The 26,075-nt window shown below is 41.5% G+C and overlaps 1 protein-coding gene and 1 long non-coding RNA gene across 2 annotated transcripts; one reads left to right on the top strand and one right to left on the bottom strand.

The window, feature by feature from the left end:
- Positions 1–231: 231 nt before the first annotated feature.
- Positions 232–25,641, top strand: LOC122033399 (cytochrome f). The gene is made up of 2 exons (XM_042592406.1): positions 232–2,440; positions 23,705–25,641. Exon 2 carries the CDS (start codon positions 23,843–23,845, stop codon positions 24,803–24,805), a length of 963 nt encoding a protein of 320 aa, XP_042448340.1. The 5' UTR covers positions 232–2,440; positions 23,705–23,842; the 3' UTR covers positions 24,806–25,641.
- Positions 22,361–23,039, bottom strand: LOC122033400. The gene is made up of 3 exons (XR_006126528.1): positions 22,948–23,039; positions 22,574–22,853; positions 22,361–22,430 (listed from the first exon to the last, which is right to left on the bottom strand). It is a non-coding gene; the product is annotated as an uncharacterized LOC122033400 (long non-coding RNA).
- Positions 25,642–26,075: the final 434 nt, after the last annotated feature.

Raw genomic sequence — 26,075 nt, 5'->3', positions numbered from 1 at the left:
TTGATATTACTTATGATAGATATATCCTAAATAAGCATAAGAGGATATCTTTTTAATAGATAGAAATATTAATAGATAGAAATAGTAAATCGAGGCATCTATTCTATGACAGATTTCAACTTACCCTCCATTTTTGTACCTTTAGTGGGCCTAGTATTTCCGGCAATTGCAATGGTTTCTTTATTTCTTCATGTCCAAAAAAATAAGATTGTCTAGACCCAATGGTAATGAATCTTATCAAGTGATTTCAACACTGTATGATAATACGGATATTTATTTCGTGTAATATGGTATGATATGTGGCTTTTGCCAAACACACAAGTGAAAGAACTTTTATGCGGATATATAATATCTGTATAAATGCATGTATATGTGGATATAGCTGGTTCAAAATGAATTAGCGAATATAAAAAATGGAAAGTCAATGTATCTAACTAATTACTCCCGATGTTTCACATAACAATAGTGCTAGTTGGTGAAAGTTACTTCGGGGTCAAGAAAGGTAAAGTCAAATTTATTTGGGTTATTCGCTCAATTCCAATCGAATGCAACTGAATGCAGTATAGTATGAATTGGCGATCAGAACATATATGGATAGAACTTATAACGGAATCTCGAAAAACGAGTAATTTTTGCTGGGCCTGTATCCTTTTTTTAGGTTCACTAGGATTCTTAGTGGTTGGAACTTCCAGTTATCTTGGTAGGAATTTGATCTCTGTATTTCCATCTCAGCAAATCGTTTTTTTTCCTCAAGGGGTTGTGATGTCTTTCTATGGGATCGCGGGTCTGTTCATTAGCTCCTATTTGTGGTGCACTATTTCGTGGAATGTAGGTAGCGGTTATGACCGATTCGATAGAAAAGAGGGAAGAGTGTGTATTTTTCGTTGGGGATTTCCTGGAATAAATCGTCGCATCTTCCTTCGGTTCCTTATGAGAGATATCCAATCAATCAGAATAGAGGTTAAAGAGGGTCTTTATACTCGTCGTGTCCTTTATATGGAAATCAGGGGCCAAGGAGCCATTCCCTTGACTCGTACTGATGAGAATTTGACTCCACGAGAAATTGAACAAAAAGCTGCTGAATTAGCCTATTTTTTGCGCATACCAATGGAAGTACTTTAAAACGAACTCGAACTAAAGTAAAGAATAAATATCTTCTCAAGGTGGGGAAAAGAACTTGCTAATTCCCCTTTTTAATAAAAGGCAAGTTTCCTGATTCTTTTATACTAGAAGTCTAATCTAACTAACTAATCTAATAATAAATTTATATCTATAAATTAATCAAACCTATCCGAACATGTATTTCGTAATACATAATTCATCTTTTTAGACCCATGATTTTTAATTGATACCCTTTTTCTGATTATACAGTAAAAGGTTTCGTTTCGAAAGAATTAATGTAAGTTTTTTGGTCTCGAAACTTGATTCGTTACTTAAAGTGGGTTTTGGAGTATTCATCGAAAGGAACAAATGAAAATGAAATTGGTTTGAATTTGCCCAATTGAGATATCTTAAATATATTACAAATAAAAAGGGAAAGGGATAGATCCAGAGGTCACTACTTTGTTATACAACTCGTGCTTCAGAGAAATATCAGATAAAGTCGACGAATGAAGCAGGTTCATTAAAAAAAATTCAATTCACAGATCAAAATGAAAAAAAAGAAAGCATTGGCCTCCCTTCCCTATCTTGCATCTATGGTATTTTTGCCCTGGTGGGTCTCTTTCTCTTTTAATAAATGTCTGGAACCTTGGGTTACTTATTGGTGGAATAGCAGACAATCCGAAACTTTTTTAAATCATATTCAAGAGAAAAACGTTCTAAAAAGATTCATAGAATTAGAAGAACTATTCCTATTGGATGAAATGATAAAAGAGTACCCGGAAACACATATACAAAAACTTCATATAGGAATACACAAGGAAACAATACAATTGGTCAAAGCATGCAATGAATATGATCTCCATATTATTTTACATTTCTCGACAAATATAATCTGTTTCACTATTCTAAGTGGTTATTTTATTCTGAGTAATGAAGAACTCATTATTCTGAATTCTTGGGTTCAGGAATTCCTCTATAACTTAAGTGACACAATAAAAGCTTTTTCGATTCTTTTAGTTACTGATTTATGGGTCGGATTTCACTCGACCCGTGGTTGGGAACTAATGATAGGTTTGGTTTACAACGATTTTGGATTGGATCATAACAATCAGATTATATCTGGTCTTGTTTCCATTTTTCCAGTTATTCTAGATGCAATTGTTAAATATTGGATTTTTCATTATTTAAATCGTGTATCTCCTTCGCTTGTAGTAATTTTTCATTCAATGAATGAATAAAGAACTTATTTGATCTCATCATATCAATAAAATTAGAATCCTTCTTCCTTTATAAATAAATAAAAATTAAGCATTAAATTAAAAATTTTACTTAATTCCTGTCACGCCCCGGAGGAGTCTCTGTCCGAAGAAATTTCGGCAGCATCTCCCCTGTACGGCGGACAATCTGAAACTTTTCTACAAGCACTATATACCTCAGTCACATGCGGCTGGAATAATAACAATAAAAGAAAACAAACACCACGCAGTTAATAATAAAGCAGCCCACTCGGCTGTACCAAAACCAAAACACAAAACTGCTAGCCGACTAGGCTTACACAACCAATAATAAACACAAAACACCACATAACAACATCAACTCTCCAAAAATAAAACCAGAGTACCGAGCTAAACAAACTGATACATAAAAACAAGCAAAACATATGTGAAACCGATAAGTCCTCTGATGTGACGTGGGGACCAGCAGACAGGATGCTCCAAGCGACACCATAAATAACCTGGTACCTGAAAAAGATAGTGTCAACGGGGGTGAGTTCAACAACTCAGCGAATACCAATAGACATGCCTAGTAAGATATATCTAACAGCAATAAACATGGAATACAGCTTCCTAATCATATATCTAGGAAAGATGCAAAACTGAAAGGTAACTAAGGAAGCTGTACTCACCAGGAACTCCTATCCAAACAAAAGGGTCGTCAAACCGAAAGTGCCCTAAATCCTGTATGCATGTCAAACATATGCATCCAACCAAATGCAGCAAATAAATGCAGCAAACACAATCACAAGAAATAAATGCATCAATGCATATGATGTCAATGATGCGTCCTGGTCACCCCTGACGCCAGTCAGTCATCTCACACACAGTGGGTAGGGCTGTGACAACCGTGCACTCTGTCGTCACTGCTCCTGATGAGTGACCGAGTGGACGGGATGCTGTCGGAGTACTCCTGTCCTGTGACCCCAAATCATAAATGGGGGAGCTCAATGCTCTCAACTCCCGGTACACGATGACGGGGAGGAATCCCCGCCGGCTAACACGTTGTGTCACACTACCCATGAGTGGACCAACGTAGCCAAACAAAGTCCCTGCTGTAACACACACTGCCTGAATCGACCACTAACCCATGAGTGGTGGTGTGTGCAGATCCATGTAACTGGCGATATGCTCAACGACAATGGAGTCGACTATCGCACAGCATGCAATCATGATGCATGACACTAAGCATGGCAAAAACTGATCAACATAACCATATCCATACATACAAAATGGGTACTGTAAAAGCGATGGTCACATACCAAGATCTAGAGTACACAGGTCAGATAGAATATCAATAACCCTATGTCCTGAACATAATAAGTATGGAATATCCTGATCAGCATAGAAAAATCCATATATATACATAATATGGGTACCACAGTATCAGTAAGTCAAATCCACGGATCTATGGTATACAAGTCCTCTAAGGTATAACAACCTAGACCCAAATCATATCCCTCTTCCATAGCATATGTACCAACAATATACACAGATCAAAGAATCAGGGTCTAAACACCCGAATGAATCATATATGATATACAAATAGAGGTACACAAATCTGATATAGCACAAAAACCTAAGTATCAGATAATCTAGATACATAGGCCAGAAACAACAATCCAAATCCTAGTCCTAACCTCAGTAAGCATGGTATGTCACTCTAGAAACTAAGATACTCATGGTAACAAGATAATCATGGCAACAAATCACGAGATATAATCACGGATACATCACAGGTGACAAATCCTACATGCTATGGATATCAAACAGTGACATACCAAAGGCAAACATGTTCATTGCATGTAGTTATAAAATACTATACATATCCAATGACAATATCATAAAAGATAAGTCAAGAGGTACCCGCCTCCAATAGGAAAGATCCAATCAGTCCAAATCCGGACGTTAAGAAACTTGTCTCGCGCCAAGGTCCTGTGATAAATAGTATAATTTAGCTAAGTATAAACAAATAGCTAAATAAATTTCTAATCCATCGACCATCTAAGGTTAGTTTTATTAACCCTAATTACACCAAAAATCAACCAACATATTTAATTGTATTCATTAAGCCTTACCTCTGGATCACACAAAAGGAAGATCACAGCGATTAGGGCTTTCTCCAACAATGTCTGCAAAGGAAATCACCATATAAGGTCTACACAGGATTTAATATAATTAACCCTATGCTTACATAACAAAAGTAATACCAATAGCTCAAACCATCGAAATCATCAAGTTCATCTTCCCATACTCACCTCAATAGTAATTAACTTAACACCAACCTTACCCATATTCCCTGATGCCTCAACACTGCTCAAATCCTATAGAACTTACTGCCAAGATCCGGAGAAGCTGCTGTGAGAAATCAGTGACAAATACCACTGTTATCAGCCAACAAATCCAACATAAGATCCGGAGAAGCAGCTGGTGGCGCAGTAGGAAAAATTACCAGTCGGGTAGGCTGACCACAACCCAGCCCAGAGGAGTTAGGGTTCGGATCCAGCAACAAGAGGGAACCTAGGACAAAGGAAGGAGTCGGCTAGGCACTGCACAGTGGAGGAGTCGGCTAGGCACTGCACAGTGGAGGAGTCGGCTAGGCACTGCACAGTGGAGGAGTCGGCGTCGGCAGAGGGAGGACAGCCGGTTGCCGGTTGTGGTAGCGGTGACACTGTGCAAAACTAGGGCAGAGAGAAACGGGAGAAGGGCGTCGGCGGCGCTGGGATCCCCACGGCGACAGCGGCCTGGGTCGGTCCTAGTGGCCGGCAATATCCCGTGCGGCGGCTAGGGCTGAGGAAGAGCGGCAGTGCTCGGCGTCGGCACCAGTGGGCATAGAGCAAGCTTTCGGCGATTTTATGGCAGGGGAAAGCTTCGGCTCGGGTGGAGAAGAAGATGAAGAAAAGGTCTTCGGGTGTGCGGCTCGGGAGGAAGAAACCGCCGGTCGGCGGTTAGGGCCGGCGTCGGGCGCGAGAGAAGAAGAGTGGAGTGGATGAGGGCTCGGGCTCGGCACAGTAACGAGGAGAGAAAAAAAATATAAGGAAAAAGAAAAGGGAAAAGGAAAAGAAAAATAAAACTTTTCCTTATTAAAACTGGGTAGCCTAAACAGGCTTTTCCGGTCCCCGTTTTTATCCCCGTTAACTCGTCCGTACGAGCTCCGAAAAATTCTTGAAAAATGTCCAAAAATTTCGAAAAATTCCCTTATTAATATTCGTCATTTTTCCGATATTTTACATTCTCCCCCACTAATAAAAATTTGGTCCCCAAATTTCAGTATCTACCGTCAGCAAGTACTAATAATAGATAATAATCATTAATGCTGAACGGTAAATAAACTCACATACCTCAAGTGAAAAGATGGGGATATCGAGCTCGGATCGTATCTTCAAGCTCCCAAGTAGCCTCCTCATAAGTAATGTCAGGCTGAACTGGAACTGGAATATCTGTCAGCACATCCGTCGGGTCGGGCACGTATCTTCTCAGCATGGATACGTGGAATACATCGTGCACGCCTGACAGGGACGGTGGTAGTGCCAGTCGGTAAGCTACTGCTCCGATCCTCTCAAATATCTCGAAAGGGCCAATATACCGCGGAGCTAGCTTACCTCTGAGACCAAATCTCTTCACCCTTTTCGTGGATGAAACTCGCAGAAATACATGATCGCCAACAGAGAACTCTAGTGGTCTGCGTCTCCGATCAGCATAACACTTCTGGCGATCCTGCGCCTTTAACATTCTCCGTATGATAATACGGACCAACTCTGCCTCATGTTGTGCTCCATGAGGTCCCAACAGCTGGACCTCTCCAATCTCATCCCAAAGGACGGGTGTTCGTCAAGGTCTACCATACAACGCCTCAAACGGTGCCATCTGGATAGCCGAATGAAAGCTGTTGTTGTAGACGAATTCTACCAATGGCAAGCGGTCCTCCCAACTGCCTCGAAAAACCCAATACACCTGACCTTAACAAGTTCTCCAGAATCTGATTGGTCCGCTCTGACTATTCATCTGTCTGCGGATAAAAACTAGAGCTGAGTGACCAAGACCTACTGCAGACTCTGCCAGAATCGAGACGTGTACCGGGGTCTCTATCCGATATAATACTCAAAGGAACACCATGTAGTCTGATGATCTCTCGGCAGTACAGATCTGCCAATCGATCCAAGGAATCAGTCCTCTGAATCGTTAAGGAATGCACGGATTTGGTTAATCGATCTACGATTACCCAAATCGCGTTATGGCCTCATCGTGTCCTCGGTAAACTCAACACAAAGTCCATGATAATATGTTCCCATTTCCACTCGGGAATAGGAATCCACTGAAGTAAACCAGCTGGTCTCTGATGCTCGGACTTCACCAACTGACAGACAGACATCTCGCCACAAATTCTATGATGTCTTTATTCATACCATTCCACCAATAGGAACACCTCAAATCTTGGTACACACGGGTACCGCCTAGGTGGACAGCAAATTATGAGCGATGAGCCTCTGACAGTAACCCCTATAAGACCGGATGAGACTGAAGTACGCATAATCTGCCTCGGAAGTGTATAACACTCTCCTCGTCTCGTGTGAACTCGGTCTGTTGCCCGGAAGCTATCTGGTTGCAAATAAACTGCAAATACCAACAGTCTAGGGCTTCCGGATCCTCGTCCTGATTGACGACTGAGCAACCGTGATAACCAGAGTACCCTGCTCTGTCGGTCCCTGCTCCTCAAGGTCTAACTCAGAGAAACCCTGAATCAAGTCCGTGACTGAAGTCCGGTGGCAAGCCAAAGTCGCTCTAGACTTCCTGCTGAGTGCATCAGCATCCACATTAGTTTTCCCAGGGTGGTAGCTAATTGTACAATCGTAGTCCTTCAGGAACTTCATCCATCTCCTCTGTCGGAGATCAAGTTCCTTCAGAGTGAACAGGTATTTGAGATTTTTATGATCAGTGAGAATCTCAAATATAATACCATATAAATAATATCGCCAAATCTTCAAGGCAAAAATAATGGCGGCCCACGACAAATCATGTACTGGGTAATTCTCCTCATGCTCCTTCAACTGCCGAGAAGTAGGAGACTACCCTATCGTGCTGCATCAGAACAGCGCTCAAACCCTGAATAGATGCGTCGGCGCAGAGGACATATCCGTTCTCTCCAGAAGGTAAAACCCAAAAATCGGAGCCGACACTAGTCTCCACTTCAGCTCTTAGGAGCTGGTCTTGTCATCCTCAGTCCAAGTGAACTTCACGCCTTTCTAGGTCAGGCGTGTAAGTAGCATAACTATGCGAAAGAAACCCTCGACGAAAGGTCTGTAATATCCTGTCAGTCCCAAGGACTGCGGATCTCCTGCACTGATTTCGGCTGCTCCCAACGGTAACAACCTCTATCTCCTGTGGAACCACGGTACACTCCTACTGGTGATCGTGTGTCCCAAACATCATCTCATAAGACAATCCAAATCAGCACTATTGATAATCACATATAGATATTCTCGTCGAATCATCTCTAGATCTATGCAAAGGTGGTGCACGTGACTCACCTCGGATCCGAAATAGATCACCACATCGTCAACAAAGACAATGGAAACCAATCTAAACATCCTAGGAATACCCATATCATCGAGTCTATGATAACATCTAGGGCACCACAAGCACTAATGGTAAAACCAAGACACAAAATGTCCGTATCACAGACATTCCTAACCATGAGATCCTCAACAATAAATAGATCTAATCACCAACGATTTATAATCATCAAAGAATAGAACCTCCAGTGTGAGAGCAATGCTCTATCACACGAAATATCATACATGTGGGAGCAACGCTCTACCACAAGAAATCCTCCATATGTGGGAGCAACGCTCCACCACAAATAATCCAGAATATATATCCACAATAAATATGGGAGCAATGCTCCGCTACAAATAATCCGTAATATGTGGGAGCAACGCTCCACCACAAACAATCCAGAATATGTGGGAGCTACGCTCTACCACAAACGATCCATAACATGTGGGAGCTACGCTCTACCACAACAATACATAAGTGCCCAAGCACCTAACTATCTAGCTAGAGACTGCACAAGATCTCTCTACCACAGATCAATGTGGGTAGCCTAGGGTATAACCACCCAGTAAGCAAATCTAATCCATAGTCAACTCTATCATCCTCCTAGTGGGTCGGTCACCCACTAATGGGAGAATTAGTTGACAGGGTATAACGACCAATATCATAATGTAGACATTTAATATTCTACATTTAATATAGGTAGAATTATCATGATGCTACCAACCATACATCTGACACACGTGCACGCACAATGTAAAATACCGGAAAATGACGAATATTAATAAGGGAATTTTTTTAGAATTTTTGGAAATTTATCGGGAATTTATCGGAGCTCGTATGAACGAGTTAGCGGGGACAAAAATGGGGCCCGGAAAAGCCTGTTTAGATTACCCCATTTAATCGAGGAAAAGATTATATTTATATATCCTTTTCCTTTTATTTTGTTTTATTTCTTTTTATTTACTTGTGTCGCCGTTTCTTCCCGAACCAATCCCCCGCGCGCCCCTCTTTTCTCCCCGACGCCGCCGACGATCCGAGCCCTAACCGCCGGGTCGGCGGTTTCTTCCTCGCCGCCCTTCCTTTTCTTCTTCACAACAGCGACGCCGAGCACGAGCCACTGCCGGCCGAGACATCGCCGCCTGATTTTGCCGATTTCCTGAGCCCTATATTGGGTTCACAACCTGACCGAGTCTCCACTCCCTCTCCTTCCTCTCGAGTCGACGCTGCTTGATGCTGCGCTGCCGGCGGACATCGTCCGATCACATAGGTGTTGTGCAGTCACTGATCCTGCTTTCTTCTCCGCTGATCACCGGAGGTTATTGGGTCATCTTCCTCTCAAGGTTGTCGCCTGCACAGGAAGATCTTCGGCAAGGAAGGGGGAGCCAAGCCCTAGCATCGATCTTCGCTCGCGATCAACCCATTTCCGGACAAGCCTTCCCTGATTCCATCTTTGGCCGATCTCCTCTCGTGCCTTGTTTCCTCCACAGAGCAGAGACATTGCGGAATTGATGTTGCATCACCGGAACAGCAGGTTCTAACCGAGAAATCATGGCTGTATCCTTACCCTTTTCCTCCTCTTTGTTCTGTTCGAGTGCCACCACCAGAGGGTGATCAATTTAGGTAAGCTTGTCTGGAATCTTGAAGAATTCATTGATAATGGTCTCATTAGTTTCCGTTGTGATGTTCTTCCTGATGTTGGACTCGTGGGAGGCATAGGAACAACTCCTTGATGGACTTCCTCTAGGCAGATTTCTATCCTATGCATTTTTGCGGCTGAGTAAGGTTTCGGTTGAAGTTTTGGGGGCTGTTTGAGGTGAGTGTGGTTATGTTTGTTGGATTCTAGAAGATATATTCTTGTACAAATTGCTTATTGGATTTATCATCTACTTTGGTTTGGATATTTATGTGGAATTAAACAGGGTGACCTAATCGACGTTGGATTAGGTTCTAGGTTTAGCTAGTTGTTGATTTTGTAATTAGCTAAATCTGTATATCGTGTTGTTACAGGACTGTGATTCGAGACGGGCGTCTCGACATCGGATTGGTTCGATTCGATCTATATCGGAGGCGGGTACCTCTTGACTTATCTTTTATGATATTGTCATTGGATATGCATAGTATTTTATAACTACATGCAATGAATATGTTTGCCTTTGGTATGTCACTGTTTGATATCCATAGCATGTTAGGTTTGTCACCTGTGATGTATCCGTGATTATATATCGTGATTTGTTGCCATGATTATCTTGTTACCATGAGTATCTTAGTTTCTAGAGTGACATACCATGCTTACTGAGGTTAGGACTAGGATTTGGATTTTTGGTTCCTGGCCTGTGTATCTAGATTATCTTATACTTAGGTTTTTGTGCCATATCAGATTTGTATACCTCTATTTGTATATCATATATGATTCGGGTGTTTAGACCCTAATTCTTTGATCTGTGTATATTGTTGGTACATATGCTATGGAAGAGGGATATGATTTGGGTCTAGGTTGTTATACCTTAGAGGACTTGTATACCCTAGATCCGTGGATTTGGCTTACTGATACTGTGGTACCCATATTATGTATATATGGATTTTTCTATGCTGATCAGGATATTCCATACTTATTATGTTCAGGACATAGGGTTTTGATATTCTATCAGATCTGTGTACTATAGATTTTGGTATGTGACCATCGTTTTACAGTACCCATTTTGTATATATATGGATATGGTTATGTTGATCGGTTTTTTATGCATAGTGACATGCATCATGATTGCATCTTAGCGATAATCGACTCCATTGTTGTTGAGCACATCGCCAATTACATGGATCCGCACACACCACCACTCATGGGTTAGTGGTCGATTCGGGCGAGTGTGTTGCAGGATGGCTACGTTGGTCGCTCATGGGTAGTGTGACACAGCGTATTAGCAGGATTCCTCCCGTCATCGTGTACCGGGAGTTGAGAGCATTGAGCTCCCCATTTATGATTTGGGGTCACAGGACAGGAGTACTCCGACAGCATCCCGTCCACTCGGTCACTCATCGGGAGCGGTGACGACAGAGTGCACGGTTGTCACAGCTCTTGAGAGGACTGACTGGCATCAGGGGTGACCAGGACGCATCATTGGCATCATATGCATTGATGCATTTATTTCTTGTGATTGTGTTTGCTGCATTTATTTGTTGCATTTGGTTGGATGCATATGTTTGACATGCATACAGGATTTAGGGCACTTTCGATTTGACGACCCTTTTGTCTGGATAGGAGTTCCTGGTGAGTACAGCTTCCTTAGTTACCTTTCAGTTTTGCATCTTCCCTAGATATATGATTAGGAAGCTGTATTCCATGTTTATTGCTGTTAGATATATCTTACTAGGCATGTCTATTGGTATTCGCTGAGTTGTTGAACTCACCCCCGTTGACACTATCTTTTTCAGGTACCAGGTTATTTATGGTGTCGCTTGGAGCATCCTGTCTGCTGGTCCCCACGTCACATCAGAAGACTTATTGGTTTCACGTATGTTTTGCTTATTTTATGTATCAGTTTGTTTAGCTCTGTACTCTGGTTTATTTTTGGAGAGTTGATGTTGTTATGTGGTGTTTTGTATTTGTTATTGGTTGTGTAAGCCTAGCCGGCTAGCAGTTTTGTGTTTTGGTTTTGGTACAGCCGAGTGGGCTGCTTTATTATTAACTGCATGGTGTTTGCTTTCTTTTATTGTATTATTCCAGCCGCATGTGGCTGAGGTATATAGTGCTTGTAGAAAAGTTTCAGATTGTCCGCCGTACAGGGGAGATGCTGCCGAAATTTCTTCGGACAGAGACTCCTCTGGGGCGTGACAATTTAGTGGTATCAGAGCAGGTATACGATACTTGCTATGTGTTCTGGATTTTTAGGATTTATCTGATACCAATTTATTGGTATCAGAGATCGACTTACGTGTCTTATTTTTCCGGTATTTTTGATTTTGTGTTTTGGTCTTCTCGATGTGACTTTTCGGATTTTGGGACCTGGCAGCAGCAGGACATCTCCAAGCTATAGGAGGTATGTTGGTATACTGTTGTCCTACCTTTTTGTTAGTATATGCCCTGTTCACTATTACAGTTTATGACCTGTATTAGCATTATTTATTGGTACTTGTCTAGTTGATATATCATATAATTTATGTGTTAGGTAAACCACTGATCATGGTAGATCGGAATAGAGATCAAGGATTACAGGTCTCTGCTGATTTTTCATATCACACCATTAGTAGTATTAGCTTCTATTACTACTAGTTGATTAGCATATTGATGCACATACCAGCCTCTGCTAGTATTAGCTGGGTAGTGGATAATATCTATATCTTCATGTTGATCTAGCCAGTAGTATATCATTTTATCTTAATTAATTACATCAGTAGATAACTGGTTTACTCTTGTTAGATGGGTCAGTGAAAGACTGACTTACGCTTGTCGACTTGGGTAGTCGTAGATTGATATACCTTAGTAGCTTATGGAGGATTAAGGTATTCTTGATTAGTTAAGAGATGACCGATTTAGCTTTATTGGTCCGATCTGAATCTTTGGGTAGTTTGTGCTTAGTTTGGTATCTAAAGTACATTTGAGTACATGTTTTGTACTGATGTGGAAAAGACAGAGTTGATCGTATATCATTGTCGATTTTGGTCAGTCTATGGAGGATCGATGTATCATATTCTATGGATACTTTAATTTTAGACTGTATGTACCTGATTGGATAACTTAGAAGGTGACATATGATTTGTGTGATAGATTGGATTAAATATGTTGATTATGCATATATATGAAGTGTACATATGGTTGTTATGAGTTGAAGGAGTTCTATGATGGATAGTTCATTTGTGGATAGTGTGGGTATTCCCATCTAGATATGGTTATTGTAGGTTCCTTGTGGATTATAGCTATTTAGTTAGTTGTACGTGTCTGATTGACATATTGGAGGTATCTTGTTGATTATGTGCGATTTGTAAATGCACCTGGGTTTTAGTATGCCTTATTGGAAGTATATATTGATTATACTCTTGGCATATGTGTATATTTGTCATGTGAGTGTTGTTTGGGGGTATTGTTGATTTTACCTACGATGATATATGCACACGGGTTCGGTATGTATTGTTGGAGATATCACGGTGATTTACACCTATATTGTGAGTATGTTGGGTGTGGACTAATTAGAGGATTATGTTGATCATACCTATGTTGTGTGTGCACGTGTGTTAGATGTATGGTTGGTAGCATCATGATAATTCTACCTATGTTAAATGTAGAATAGTAAATGTCTACATTATGATATTGGTCGTTATACCCTGTCAACTAATTCTCCCATTAGTGGGTGACCGACCCACTAGGAGGATGATAGAGTTGACTATGGATTAGATTTGCTTACTGGGTGGTTATACCCTAGGCTACCCACATTGATCTGTGGTAGAGAGATCTTGTGCAGTCTCTAGCTAGATAGTTAGGTGCTTGGGCACTTATGTATTGTTGTGGTAGAGCGTAGCTCCCACATGTTATGGATCGTTTGTGGTAGAGCGTAGCTCCCACATATTCTGGATTGTTTGTGGTGGAGCGTTGCTCCCACATATTACGGATTGTTGGTAGCGGAGCATTGCTCCCATATTTATTGTGGATATATATTCTGGATTATTTGTGGTGGAGCGTTGCTCCCACATATGGAGGATTTCTTGTGGTAGAGCGTTGCTCCCACATGTATGATATTTCGTGTGATAGAGCATTGCTCTCACACTGGAGGTTCTATTCTTTGATGATTATATATCGTTGGTGATTAGATCTATTTATTGTTGAGGATCTTATTGTTAGGAATGTCTGTGATACGGACATTATGTGTCTTGGTTTTGCCATTAGTGCTTGCGGTGCCCTAGATGTTGTCATGGACTCGATGATTTGGGTATCCCTAGAATGTTTGGATCAGTTTCCATTGTCTTTGTTGACGAGGTTGTGATTTATTACGGATCTGAGATGAGTCACGTACACCACCTTTGTATAGATCTAGAGATGATTCGACGAGAATATCTATATGTGATTATCAATAGTGCTGATTTGGATTGTCTTATGAGATGATGTTTGGGACACACGATCACCAGTAGGAGTGTACCGTGGTTCCACAGGAGATAGAGGTTGTTACCGTTGGGAGCAGCCGAAATCAATGCAGGAGATCCGCAGTCCTTGGGACTGACAGGATATTACAGACCTTTCGTTGAGGGTTTTTCCACGCGTTGTTATGCCACTGACACGCCTGACTAGGAAAGGCATGAAGTTCATGTGATCCGAGGACTACGAGACCAGTTTCCAAGAGCTGAAGCGGAGATTAGTATCGGCTTCAGTTTTGGTTTTGCCTTCTGGAGAGGACGGATATGTCCTCTACACCGATGCATCTATTCAGGGTTTGAGTGCTATTCTGATGCAGCACGATAGAGTAGTCTCCTATGCTTCTCGTCGGTTGAGGGAGTATGAGGAGAACTACCCAGTACATGACTTGTGACTGAACGCCAGTATGTTTGAGTTGAAGATTTGGCAGCATTATCGGTGCGGTGTTACAATTGAGATTCTCACTGACCATAAGAATTTCAAATGTCTGTTCACTCAGCAGGAACTTAATTTCCGACAGAGGAGATGGATGGAGTTCCTGAAGGATTATGGTTGTACCATTAGCTATCACCCGAGGAGAGCTGATGTTGTTGCCGTTGCACTTAGCAGGAAGTCCGGATGGACTTTAGCTTGCCACCAAGTTGTGGTCACGAACTTGATTCTGGGTTTCTCCGAGTTAGACCTTGAGGAGCAGGGACATACAGAGCAGGGTATTCTAGTTACCATGGTTGCTTGGTCGTTGATCAGGACGAGGATACGAGAGCCCTAGGCTGCTGATCAGTATTTGCAATTTATTTGTAGCCAGATAGCTTCTGGGTAGCAGACCGAGTTTACCGAGATGAAGCGGTGGTTATATATTTCCGAGGTCGCTTATGCGTATCTCTATTTCACCCGGTCAGGGAGGAGTTACTTCAGGAGTTGTACCAAGATTTGAGGTGTTTCTATTGGTGGAACGACATGAAGGAAGACATCGCGGATTTTTTTTTTGTAGCTAGATGTCTTGTATGTTAGCAAGTGAAGGCCGAGCACCAGAGACCTGCCAGCTTACTACAGCGGATTCCTATTCCCAAGTAGAAATGGGAACACATTACCATGGACTGGTGGTGGGTTTGCCGAGGACACGATGAGGCCATGACGCGATTTGGGTAATCGTCGAGCGATTAACCAAATCTGTGCACTTCTGAGCGATCCGGAAGACTGATTTCCTGGATCGATTGGTAGATTTGTTTTGTCGGGAGATCATCAGATTACATGGTGTTTCTTTGACTATCATTTCGGATAGAGGCCCCGGTTCACGTCTCGTTTCTGGCAGAGTCTGTAGCAGGCCTTGGGCATTCAGCTCTGTTTCAGTATAACTTTCCATCTACAGATAGATGGACAGTCGGAGCGGGTCATTCAGACTCTAGAGGTTTTGCTGAGGTCTAGTGTATTGGATTTTGGAGGTTGGGGAGGCCCAGATGTTGGGACCTCATAGAGCTCAGCATGAGGCAGAGTTGGACCGTACTGTCTGACGGAGGATGTCAGAGGCGTAGGACCGCCAGAAGAGTTATGCTGATTGGAGACGCATATTCTTAGCCTTCTCTATTTTTGATCATGTATTTCTGCGAGTTTCATCCACGAAAAGGGTGAAGAGATTTGGTCTCAGAGGTAAGCTAGCTCCGCGGTATATTGGCCCTTTCGAGATATTTGAGAGGATCGGAGCAGTAGCTTACCGACTGGCACTACCACCGTCCCTGTCAGGCGTGCACGATGTATTCCACGTATCCATGCTGAGAAGATACGTGCCCGACCCGACGGATATGCTGACAGATATTCCAGTTCCAGTTCAGCCTGACATTACTTATGAGGAGGCTACTTGGGAGCTTGAAGATACGATCCGAGCTCGATATCCCCATCTTTTCACTTGAGGTATGTGAGTTTATTTACCGTTCAGCATTAATGATTATTATCTGTTATTAGGACTTGCTGATGGTAGATAACGAAATTTGGGGACCAAATTTTTATTAGTGGGGGAGAATGTAAAATACCGGAAAATGACGAATATTAATAAGGGAATTTTTTAGAATTTTTGGAAATTTATCGGGAATTTATCGGAGCTCGTATGAACGAGTTAGCGGGGACAAAAATGGGGCCCGGAAAAGCCTGTTTAGATTACCCCATTTAATCGAGGAAAAGATTATATTTATATATCCTTTTCCTTTTATTTTGTTTTATTTCTTTTTATTTACTTGTGTCGTTGTTTCTTCCCGAACCAATCCCCCGCGCGCCCCTCTTTTCTCCCCGACGCCGCCGACGATCCGAGCCCTAACCGCCGGGTCGGCGGTTTCTTCCTCGCCGCCCTTCCTTTTCTTCTTCACAACAGCGACGCCGAGCACGAGCCACTGCCGGCCGAGACATCGCCGCCTGATTTTGCCGATTTCCTGAGCCCTATATTGGGTTCACAACCTGACCGAGTCTCCACTCCCTCTCCTTCCTCTCGAGTCGACGCTGCTTGATGCTGCGCTGCCGGCGGACATCGTCCGATCACATAGGTGTTGTGCAGTCACTGATCCTGCTTTCTTCTCCGCTGATCACCGGAGGTTATTGGGTCATCTTCCTCTCAAGGTTGTCGCCTGCACAGGAAGATCTTCGGCAAGGAAGGGGGAGCCAAGCCCTAGCATCGATCTTCGCTCGCGATCAACCCATTTCCGGACAAGCCTTCCCTGATTCCATCTTTGGCCGATCTCCTCTCGTGCCTTGTTTCCTCCACAGAGCAGAGACATTGCGGAATTGATGTTGCATCACCGGAACAGCAGGTTCTAACCGAGAAATCATGGCTGTATCCTTACCCTTTTCCTCCTCTTTGTTCTGTTCGAGTGCCACCACCAGAGGGTGATCAATTTAGGTAAGCTTGTCTGGAATCTTGAAGAATTCATTGATAATGGTCTCATTAGTTTCCGTTGTGATGTTCTTCCTGATGTTGGACTCGTGGGAGGCATAGGAACAACTCCTTGATGGACTTCCTCTAGGCAGATTTCTATCCTATGCATTTTTGCGGCTGAGTAAGGTTTCGGTTGAAGTTTTGGGGGCTGTTTGAGGTGAGTGTGGTTATGTTTGTTGGATTCTAGAAGATATATTCCTGTACAAATTGCTTATTGGATTTATCATCTACTTTGGTTTGGATATTTATGTGGAATTAAACAGGGTGACCTAATCGACGTTGGATTAGGTTCTAGGTTTAGCTAGTTGTTGATTTTGTAATTAGCTAAATCTGTATATCGTGTTGTTACAGGACTGTGATTAGAGACGGGCGTCTCGACATCGGATTGGTTCGATTCGATCTATATCGGAGGCGGGTACCTCTTGACTTATCTTTTATGATATTGTCATTGGATATGCATAGTATTTTATAACTACATGCAATGAATATGTTTGCCTTTGGTATGTCACTGTTTGATATCCATAGCATGTTAGGTTTGTCACCTGTGATGTATCCGTGATTATATATCGTGATTTGTTGCCATGATTATCTTGTTACCATGAGTATCTTAGTTTCTAGAGTGACATACCATGCTTACTGAGGTTAGGACTAGGATTTGGATTTTTGGTTCCTGGCCTGTGTATCTAGATTATCTGATACTTAGGTTTTTGTGCCATATCAGATTTGTATACCTCTATTTGTATATCATATATGATTCGGGTGTTTAGACCCTAATTCTTTGATCTGTGTATATTGTTGGTACATATGCTATGGAAGAGGGATATGATTTTGGTCTAGGTTGTTATACCTTAGAGGACTTGTATACCCTAGATCCGTGGATTTGGCTTACTGATACTGTGGTACCCATATTATGTATATATGGATTTTTCTATGCTGATCAGGATATTCCATACTTATTATGTTCAGGACATAGGGTTTTTGATATTCTATCAGATCTGTGTACTATAGATTTTGGTATGTGACCATCGTTTTTACAGTACCCATTTTGTATATATATGGATATGGTTATGTTGATCAGTTTTTGTTATGCATAGTGACATGCATCATGATTGCATGCTGTGCGATAGTCGACTCCATTGTTGTTGAGCACATCGCCAGTTACATGGATCTGCACACACCACCACTCATGGGTTAGTGGTCGATTCAGGCAGTGTGTGTTGCAGCAGGGACTTTGTTTGGCTACGTTGGTCCGCTCATGGGTAGTGTGACACAACGTATTAGCCGGCAGGGATTCCTCCCCGTCATCGTGTACCGGGAGTTGAGAGCATTGAGCTCCCCCATTTATGATTTGGGGTCACAGGACAGGAGTACTCCGACAGCATCCCGTCCACTCGGTCACTCATCAGGAGCAGTGACGACAGAGTGCACGGTTGTCACAGCCCTACCCACTCGCTCTCGCCATTTGTGTGTGAGAGGACTGACTGGCGTCAGGGGTGACCAGGACGCATCATTGGCATCATATGCATTGATGCATTTATTTCTTGTGATTGTGTTTGCTGCATTTATTTGTTGCATTTGGTTGGATGCATATGTTTGACATGCATACAGGATTTAGGGCACTTTCGGTTTGACGACCCTTTTGTCTGGATAGGAGTTCCTGGTGAGTACAGCTTCCTCAGTTACCTTTCAGTTTTGCATATTCCCTATATATGATTAGGAAGCTGTATTCCATGTTTATTGCTGTTAGATATATCTTACTAGGCATGTCTATTGGTATTCGCTGAGTTGTTGAACTCACCCCCGTTGACACTATCTTTTTCAGGTACCAGGTTATTTATGGTGTCGCTTGGAGCATCCTGTCTGCTGGTCCCCACGTCACATCAGAAGACTTATTGGTTTCACGTATGTTTTGCTTATTTTATGTATCAGTTTGTTTAGCTCTGTACTCTGGTTTATTATTGGAGAGTTGATGTTGTTATGTGGTGTTTTGTATTTGTTATTGGTTGTGTAAGCCTAGCCGGCTAGCAGTTTTGTGTTTTGGTTTTGGTACAGCCGAGTGAGCTGCTTTATTATTAACTGCATGGTGTTTGCTTTCTTTTATTGTATTATTCCAGCCGCATGTGGCTGAGGTATATAGTGCTTGTAGAAAAGTTTCAGATTGTCCGCCGTACAGGGGAGATGCTGCCGAAATTTCTTCGGACAGAGACTCCTCTGGGGCGTGACACACAACATAGGTATGATCAACATAATCCTCTAATTAGTCCACACCCAACATACTCACAATATAGGTGTAAATCACCGTGATATCTCCAACAATACATACCGAACTCGTGTGCATATATCATCGTAGGTAAAATCAACAATACCCCCAAACAACACTCACATGACAAATATACACATATGCCAAGAGTATAATCAATATATACTTCCAATAAGGCATACTAAAACCCAGGTGCATTTACAAATCGCACATAATCAACAAGATACCTCCAATATGTCAATCAGACACGTACAGCTAACTAAATAGCTATAATCCACAAGGAACCTACAATAACCATATCTAGATGGGAATACCCACACTATCCACAAATGAACTATCCATCATAGAACTCCCTCAACTCATAACAACCATATGTACACTTCATATATATGCATAATCAACATATTTAATCCAATCAGGTACATACAGTCAAAAATTAAAGTATCCATAGAATATGATACATCGATCCTCCATAGACTGACCAAAATCGACAATGATATACGATCAACTCTGTCTTTTCCACATCAGTACAAAACATGTACTCAAATGTACTTTAGATACCAAACTAAGCACAAACTACCCAAAGATTCAGATCGGACCAATAAAGCTAAATCGGTCATCTATTAACTAATCAAGAATACCTTAATCCTCCATAAGCTACTAAGGTATATCAATCTACGACTACCCAAGTCGACAAGCGTAAGTCAGTCTTTCACTGACCCATCTAACAAGAGTAAACCAGTTATCTACTGACGTAATTAATTAAGATAAAATGATATACTACTGGCTAGATCAACATGAAGATATAGATATTATCCACTACCCAGCTAATACTAGCAGATATGTGCCTCAATACGCTAATCAACTAGTAGTAATAGAAGCTAATACTACTAATGGTGTGATATGAAAAATCAGCAGAGACCTGTAATCCTTGATCTCTATTCCGATCTACCATGATCAATGGTTTACCTAACACATAAATTATATGATATATCAACTAGACAAGTACCAATAAATAATGCTAATACAGGTCATAAACTGTAATAGTGAACAGGGCATATACTAACAAAAGGTAGGACAACAGTATACCAACATACCTCCTATAGCTTGGAGATGTCATGCTGCTGCCAGGTCCCAAAATCCGAAAAGTCACATCGAGAAGACCAAAACACAAAATCCGAAACACCGGAAAAATAAGACACGTAAGTCGATCTCTGATACCAAATAAATTGATATCAGACAAATCTCGAAAATCCAAAACACATAGCAAGTATCGTATACCTGCTCTGATACCACTAAATTGTCACGCCCCGGAGGAGTCTCTGTCCGAAGAAATTTCGGCAGCATCTCCCCTGTACGGCGGACAATCTGAAACTTTTCTACAAGCACTATATACCTCAGTCACATGCGGCTGGAATAATAACAATAAAAAAACAAACACCACGATTAATAATTTAACAAACTGAAATAGTGATAAAATGATAAAATCAACCCTACTCAACAAAACACAAAACTGCTAGCCGGCTAGGCTTACAAAACCAATAACAAACACAAAACACCACATAACAACATCAACTCTCCAAAAATAAAACCAGAGTACCGAGCTAAACAAACTGATACATAAAAACAAGCAAAACATACGTGAAACCGATAAGTCCTCTGATGTGACGTGGGGACCAGCAGACAGGATGCTCCAAGCGACACCATAAATAACCTGGTACCTGAAAAATATAGAGTCCACGGGGGTGAGTTCAACAACTCAGCGAATACCAATAGACATGCCTAGTAAGATATATCTAACAGCAATAAACATGGAATACAGCTTCCTAATCATATATCTAGGAAAGATGCAAAACTGAAAGGTAACTAAGGAAGCTGTACTCACCAGGAACTCCTATCCAAACAAAAGGGTCGTCAAACCGAAAGTGCCCTAAATCCTGTATGCATGTCAAACATATGCATCCAACCAAATGCAACAAATAAATGCAGCAAACACAATCACAAGAAATAAATGCATCAATGCATATGATGTCAATGATGCGTCCTGGTCACCCCTGACGCCAGTCAGTCATCTCACACACAAATGGCGAGACCGAGTGGGTAGGGCTGTGACAACCGTGCACTCTGTCGTCACTACTCCTGATGAGTGACCGAGTGGACGGGATGCTGTCGGAGTACTCCTGTCCTGTGACCCCAAATCATAAATGGGGGAGCTCAATGCTCTCAACTCCCGGTACACGATAACGGGGAGGAATCCCTGCCGGCTAACACGTTGTGTCACACTACCCATGAGCGGACCAACGTAGCCAAACAAAGTCCCTGCTGCAACACACACTGCCTGAATCGACCACTAACCCATGAGTGGTGGTGTGTGCAGATCCATGTAACTGGCGATGTGCTCAACAACAATGGAGTCGACTATCGCACAGCATGCAATCATGATGCATGACACTAAGCATGGCAAAAACTGATCAACATAACCATATCCATACATACAAAATGGGTACTGTAAAAGCGATGGTCACATACCAAGATCTAGAGTACACAGGTCAGATAGAATATCAATAACCCTATGTCCTGAACATAATAAGTATGGAATATCCTGATCAGCATAGAAAAATCCATATATATACATAATATGGGTACCACAGTATCAGTAAGTCAAATCCACGGATCTATGGTATACAAGTCCTCTAAGGTATAACAACCTAGACCCAAATCATATCCCTCTTCCATAGCATATGTACCAACAATATACACAGATCAAAGAATCAGGGTCTAAACACCCGAATCATATATGATATACAAATAGAGGTACACAAATCTGATATAGCACAAAAACCTAAGTATCAGATAATCTAGATACATAGGCCAGAAACAACAATCCAAATCCTAGTCCTAACCTCAGTAAGCATGGTATGTCACTCTAGAAACTAAGATACTCATGGTAACAAGATAATCATGGCAACAAATCACGAGATATAATCACGGATACATCACAGGTGACAAATCCTACATGCTATGGATATCAAACAGTGACATACCAAAGGCAAACATGTTCATTGCATGTAGTTATAAAATACTATACATATCCAATGACAATATCATAAAAGATAAGTCAAGAGGTACCCGCCTCCAATAGGAAAGATCCAATCAGTCCAAATCCGGACGTTAAGAAACTTGTCTCGCGCCAAGGTCCTGTGATAAATAGTATAATTTAGCTAAGTATAAACAAATAGCTAAATAAATTTCTAATCCATCGACCATCTAAGGTTAGTTTTATTAACCCTAATTACACCAAAAATCAACCAACATATTTAATTGTATTCATTAAGCCTTACCTCTGGATCACACAAAAGGAAGATCACAGCGATTAGGGCTTTCTCCAACAATGTCTGCAAAGGAAATCACCATATAAGGTCTACACAGGATTTAATATAATTAACCCTATGCTTACATAACAAAAGTAATACCAATAGCTCAAACCATCGAAATCATCAAGTTCATCTTCCCATACTCACCTCAACAGTAATTAACTTAACACCAACCTTACCCATATTCCCTGATGCCTCAACACTGCTCAAATCCTATAGAACTTACTGCCAAGATCCGGAGAAGCTGCTGTGAGAAATCAGTGACAAATACCACTGTTATCAGCCAACAAATCCAACATAAGATCCGGAGAAGCAGCTGGTGGCGCAGTAGGAAAAATTACCAGTCGGGTAGGCTGACCACAACCCAACCCAGAGGAGTTAGGGTTCGGATCCAGCAACAAGAGGGAACCTAGGACAAAGGAAGGAGTCGGCTAGGCACTGCACAGTGGAGGAGTCGGCTAGGCACTGCACAGTGGAGGAGTCGGCGTCGGCAGAGGGAGGACAGCCGGTTGCCGGTTGTGGTAGCGGTGACACTGTGCAAAACTAGGGCAGAGAGAAACGGGAGAAGGGCGTCGGCGGCGCTGGGATCCCCACGGCGACAGCGGCCTGGGTCGGTCCTAGTGGCCGGCAATGTCCCGTGCGGCGGCTAGGGCTGAGGAAGAGCGGCAGTGCTCGGCGTCGGCACCAGTGGGCATAGAGCAAGCTTTCGGCGATTTTATGGCAGGGGAAAGCTTCGGCTCGGGTGGAGAAGAAGATGAAGAAAAGGTCTTCAGGTGTGCGACTCGGGAGGAAGAAACCGCCGGCCGGCGGTTAGGGCCGGCGTCGGGCGCGAGAGAAGAAGAGTGGAGTGGATGAGGGCTCGGGCTCGGCACAGTAACGAGGAGAGAAAAAAAATATAAGGAAAAAGAAAAGGGAAAAGGAAAAGAAAAATAAAACTTTTCCTTATTAAAACTGGGTAGCCTAAACAGGCTTTTCCGGACCCCGTTTTTATCCCCATTAACTCGTCCGTACGAGCTCCGAAAAATTCTTGAAAAATGTCCAAAAATTTCGAAAAATTCCGTTATTAATATTCGTCATTTTTCCGATATTTTACAATTCCTTATACTTTCATCTGCTCAAGGTATTCATCGTATATTCCAGTACAATTATTCTAGTACAATGCCAAACTCGTGTATAGGTAACTATACTAGTTACCTATCTAATTTATTGTAGAAACTCCGAAATTAATGATTGGACATGCAAAATAAAAATGCTTTTTCTTGGGTAAAGGAAGGGATGACTCGATCCATTTCTGTATCGATCATGATATATGTAATAACTCGGTCATCCATTTCAAATGCATATCCCGTTTTTGCGCAGCAGGGTTATGAAAACCCGCGAGAAGCAACGGGACGAATTGTATGTGCCAATTGTCATTTAGCTAATAAACCCGTGGATATTGAAGTTCCGCAAGCTGTGCTTCCTGATACTGTATTTGAAGCAGTTGTCCGAATTCCTTATGATAAGCAACTGAAACAAGTTCTTGCTAATGGTAAAAAGGGAGGTTTGAATGTAGGGGCTGTTCTCATTTTACCCGACGGATTCGAATTAGCCCCCCCTGATCGTATTTCTCCCGAATTGAAAGAAAAGATTGGAAATTTGTCTTTTCAGAGTTATCGTCCTAATAAAAGAAATATTATTGTGATAGGTCCTGTTCCTGGTCAGAAATATAGTGAAATCATCTTTCCCATTCTTTCCCCCGACCCTGCTACGAAGAAAGATGTTCACTTCTTAAAATATCCCATATATATAGGTGGGAACAGAGGAAGGGGTCAGATTTATCCTGATGGTAGCAAAAGTAACAATACAGTCTATAATGCTACATCAGCAGGTGTAGTAAGTAGAATAGTACGTAAAGAAAAGGGTGGATATGAAATAACCGTTGTTGATCCATCGGATGGACATCAAGTAGTTGATATTGTACCTCCAGGACCAGAACTTCTTGTTTCAGAGGGTGAATCCATCAAGCTTGATCAACCATTAACAAGCAATCCCAATGTGGGAGGCTTTGGTCAGGGAGATGCAGAAGTAGTGCTTCAAGACCCATTACGGGTCCAAGGTCTTTTATTCTTTTTTGCATTTGTTATTTTGGCACAAGTTTTTTTGGTTCTTAAAAAGAAACAGTTTGAAAAGGTTCAATTATACGAAATGAATTTCTAGGTGCGGGGATTTCTTGTTGATCCATCCATATATATGGATAAACAAGAAATCTCCAAACCCTTTTTGTTGCTTTGTTTATACTTTTTTTCGTTTTGTGGGATGCCTGGAATTCATTACTTGTATCCTATTCTTTGTAATAGATATACAAACGAAGAGAATACAAGGGAAGGATGGCAAACCGGAACTCTTTTGTTTAGATTGATAGGAAGTTGTGGACAAACAAAAAGAGAGAAAAGATTATAGGGAAATAATTGATTGAACAAATAGAACTTCTTCTATTAACTTAAACTTATAACTTAGAGAAATTATTCAAACAAATTTAAATTTCAAATTATATTATAGAGTAAGTTCCATTAGTAGTTTACTATAGAAATAGAAAGAAAGAATTTGGAGGATATCTCATGCGTATAAATCCATAGAATATTGTAGTATCCAGAGATTACTCTTTTCTTCTTGCTTCGTATCGTAAGAATTAATTAGAGGAAGGACAGAGACTATGAATCAATCAATGGCTTCAATTCTTCAAAAACATTATTAAGAAACAAAAGAATAGAGTAATATTTAAAACATCAGAGCAAAAGATCCATTTTGTCATTTTTTTCTACAAAACAAATATAATATTTTTATTATGTTGACTGTATAACTTTCCAATTTGAATTTGTATGTTATGGAATAGATCAAAGTCTTCTTATATTCCTATATCTTATAAGATGTGGGACCTTACCCTCCTTTGTCTGTCTGATTAGAGTGGTAAGGTCCGCTGAGTTCTTACTCTTTCATGTCTACAATCTGGTTCATACGATTACTAGAGAGATGAACCCAACCCAGAATATGAACCGTAAAAGAAAACACCTATTAAACCGATCACAGGAATACCAGTTACAGTACCCACCAACCAAAGAGGAATCCTTCCAGTAGTATCGGCCATTTCCCCTACTTTCCTCCACATTTTTCAAATGGTCATGCTATAGACAAAAACAGCCATTGATAATTATGAAGATGGTATCTTTCCGAATGGGATAAGAGAATTCCTACTATTCTCTTTCTCTCAATTGAAGAAATAATTGGAAAATAAAACAGCAAGTACAAAAATGAGTAATAAACCCCAGTATAGACTGGTACGATTCAATTCAACATTTTGTTCATTCGGATTTGATTCTGTCATAGCTCTATAATTCGAATTAGGTTTATCGTTGGATGAACTGCATTGCTGATATTGATCCCAAAAAAGAAACAGTAGGTACAGCTAGTCCGTGAACAGCCAACCATC

This window comes from Zingiber officinale, chromosome 11B, assembly GCF_018446385.1.
Source record: "Zingiber officinale cultivar Zhangliang chromosome 11B, Zo_v1.1, whole genome shotgun sequence".
NCBI lineage: Eukaryota > Viridiplantae > Streptophyta > Magnoliopsida > Zingiberales > Zingiberaceae > Zingiber > Zingiber officinale.
The sequence above is the reverse complement of the archived record's forward strand: the minus strand, read 5'-3'. Positions and strand labels throughout refer to the sequence as shown.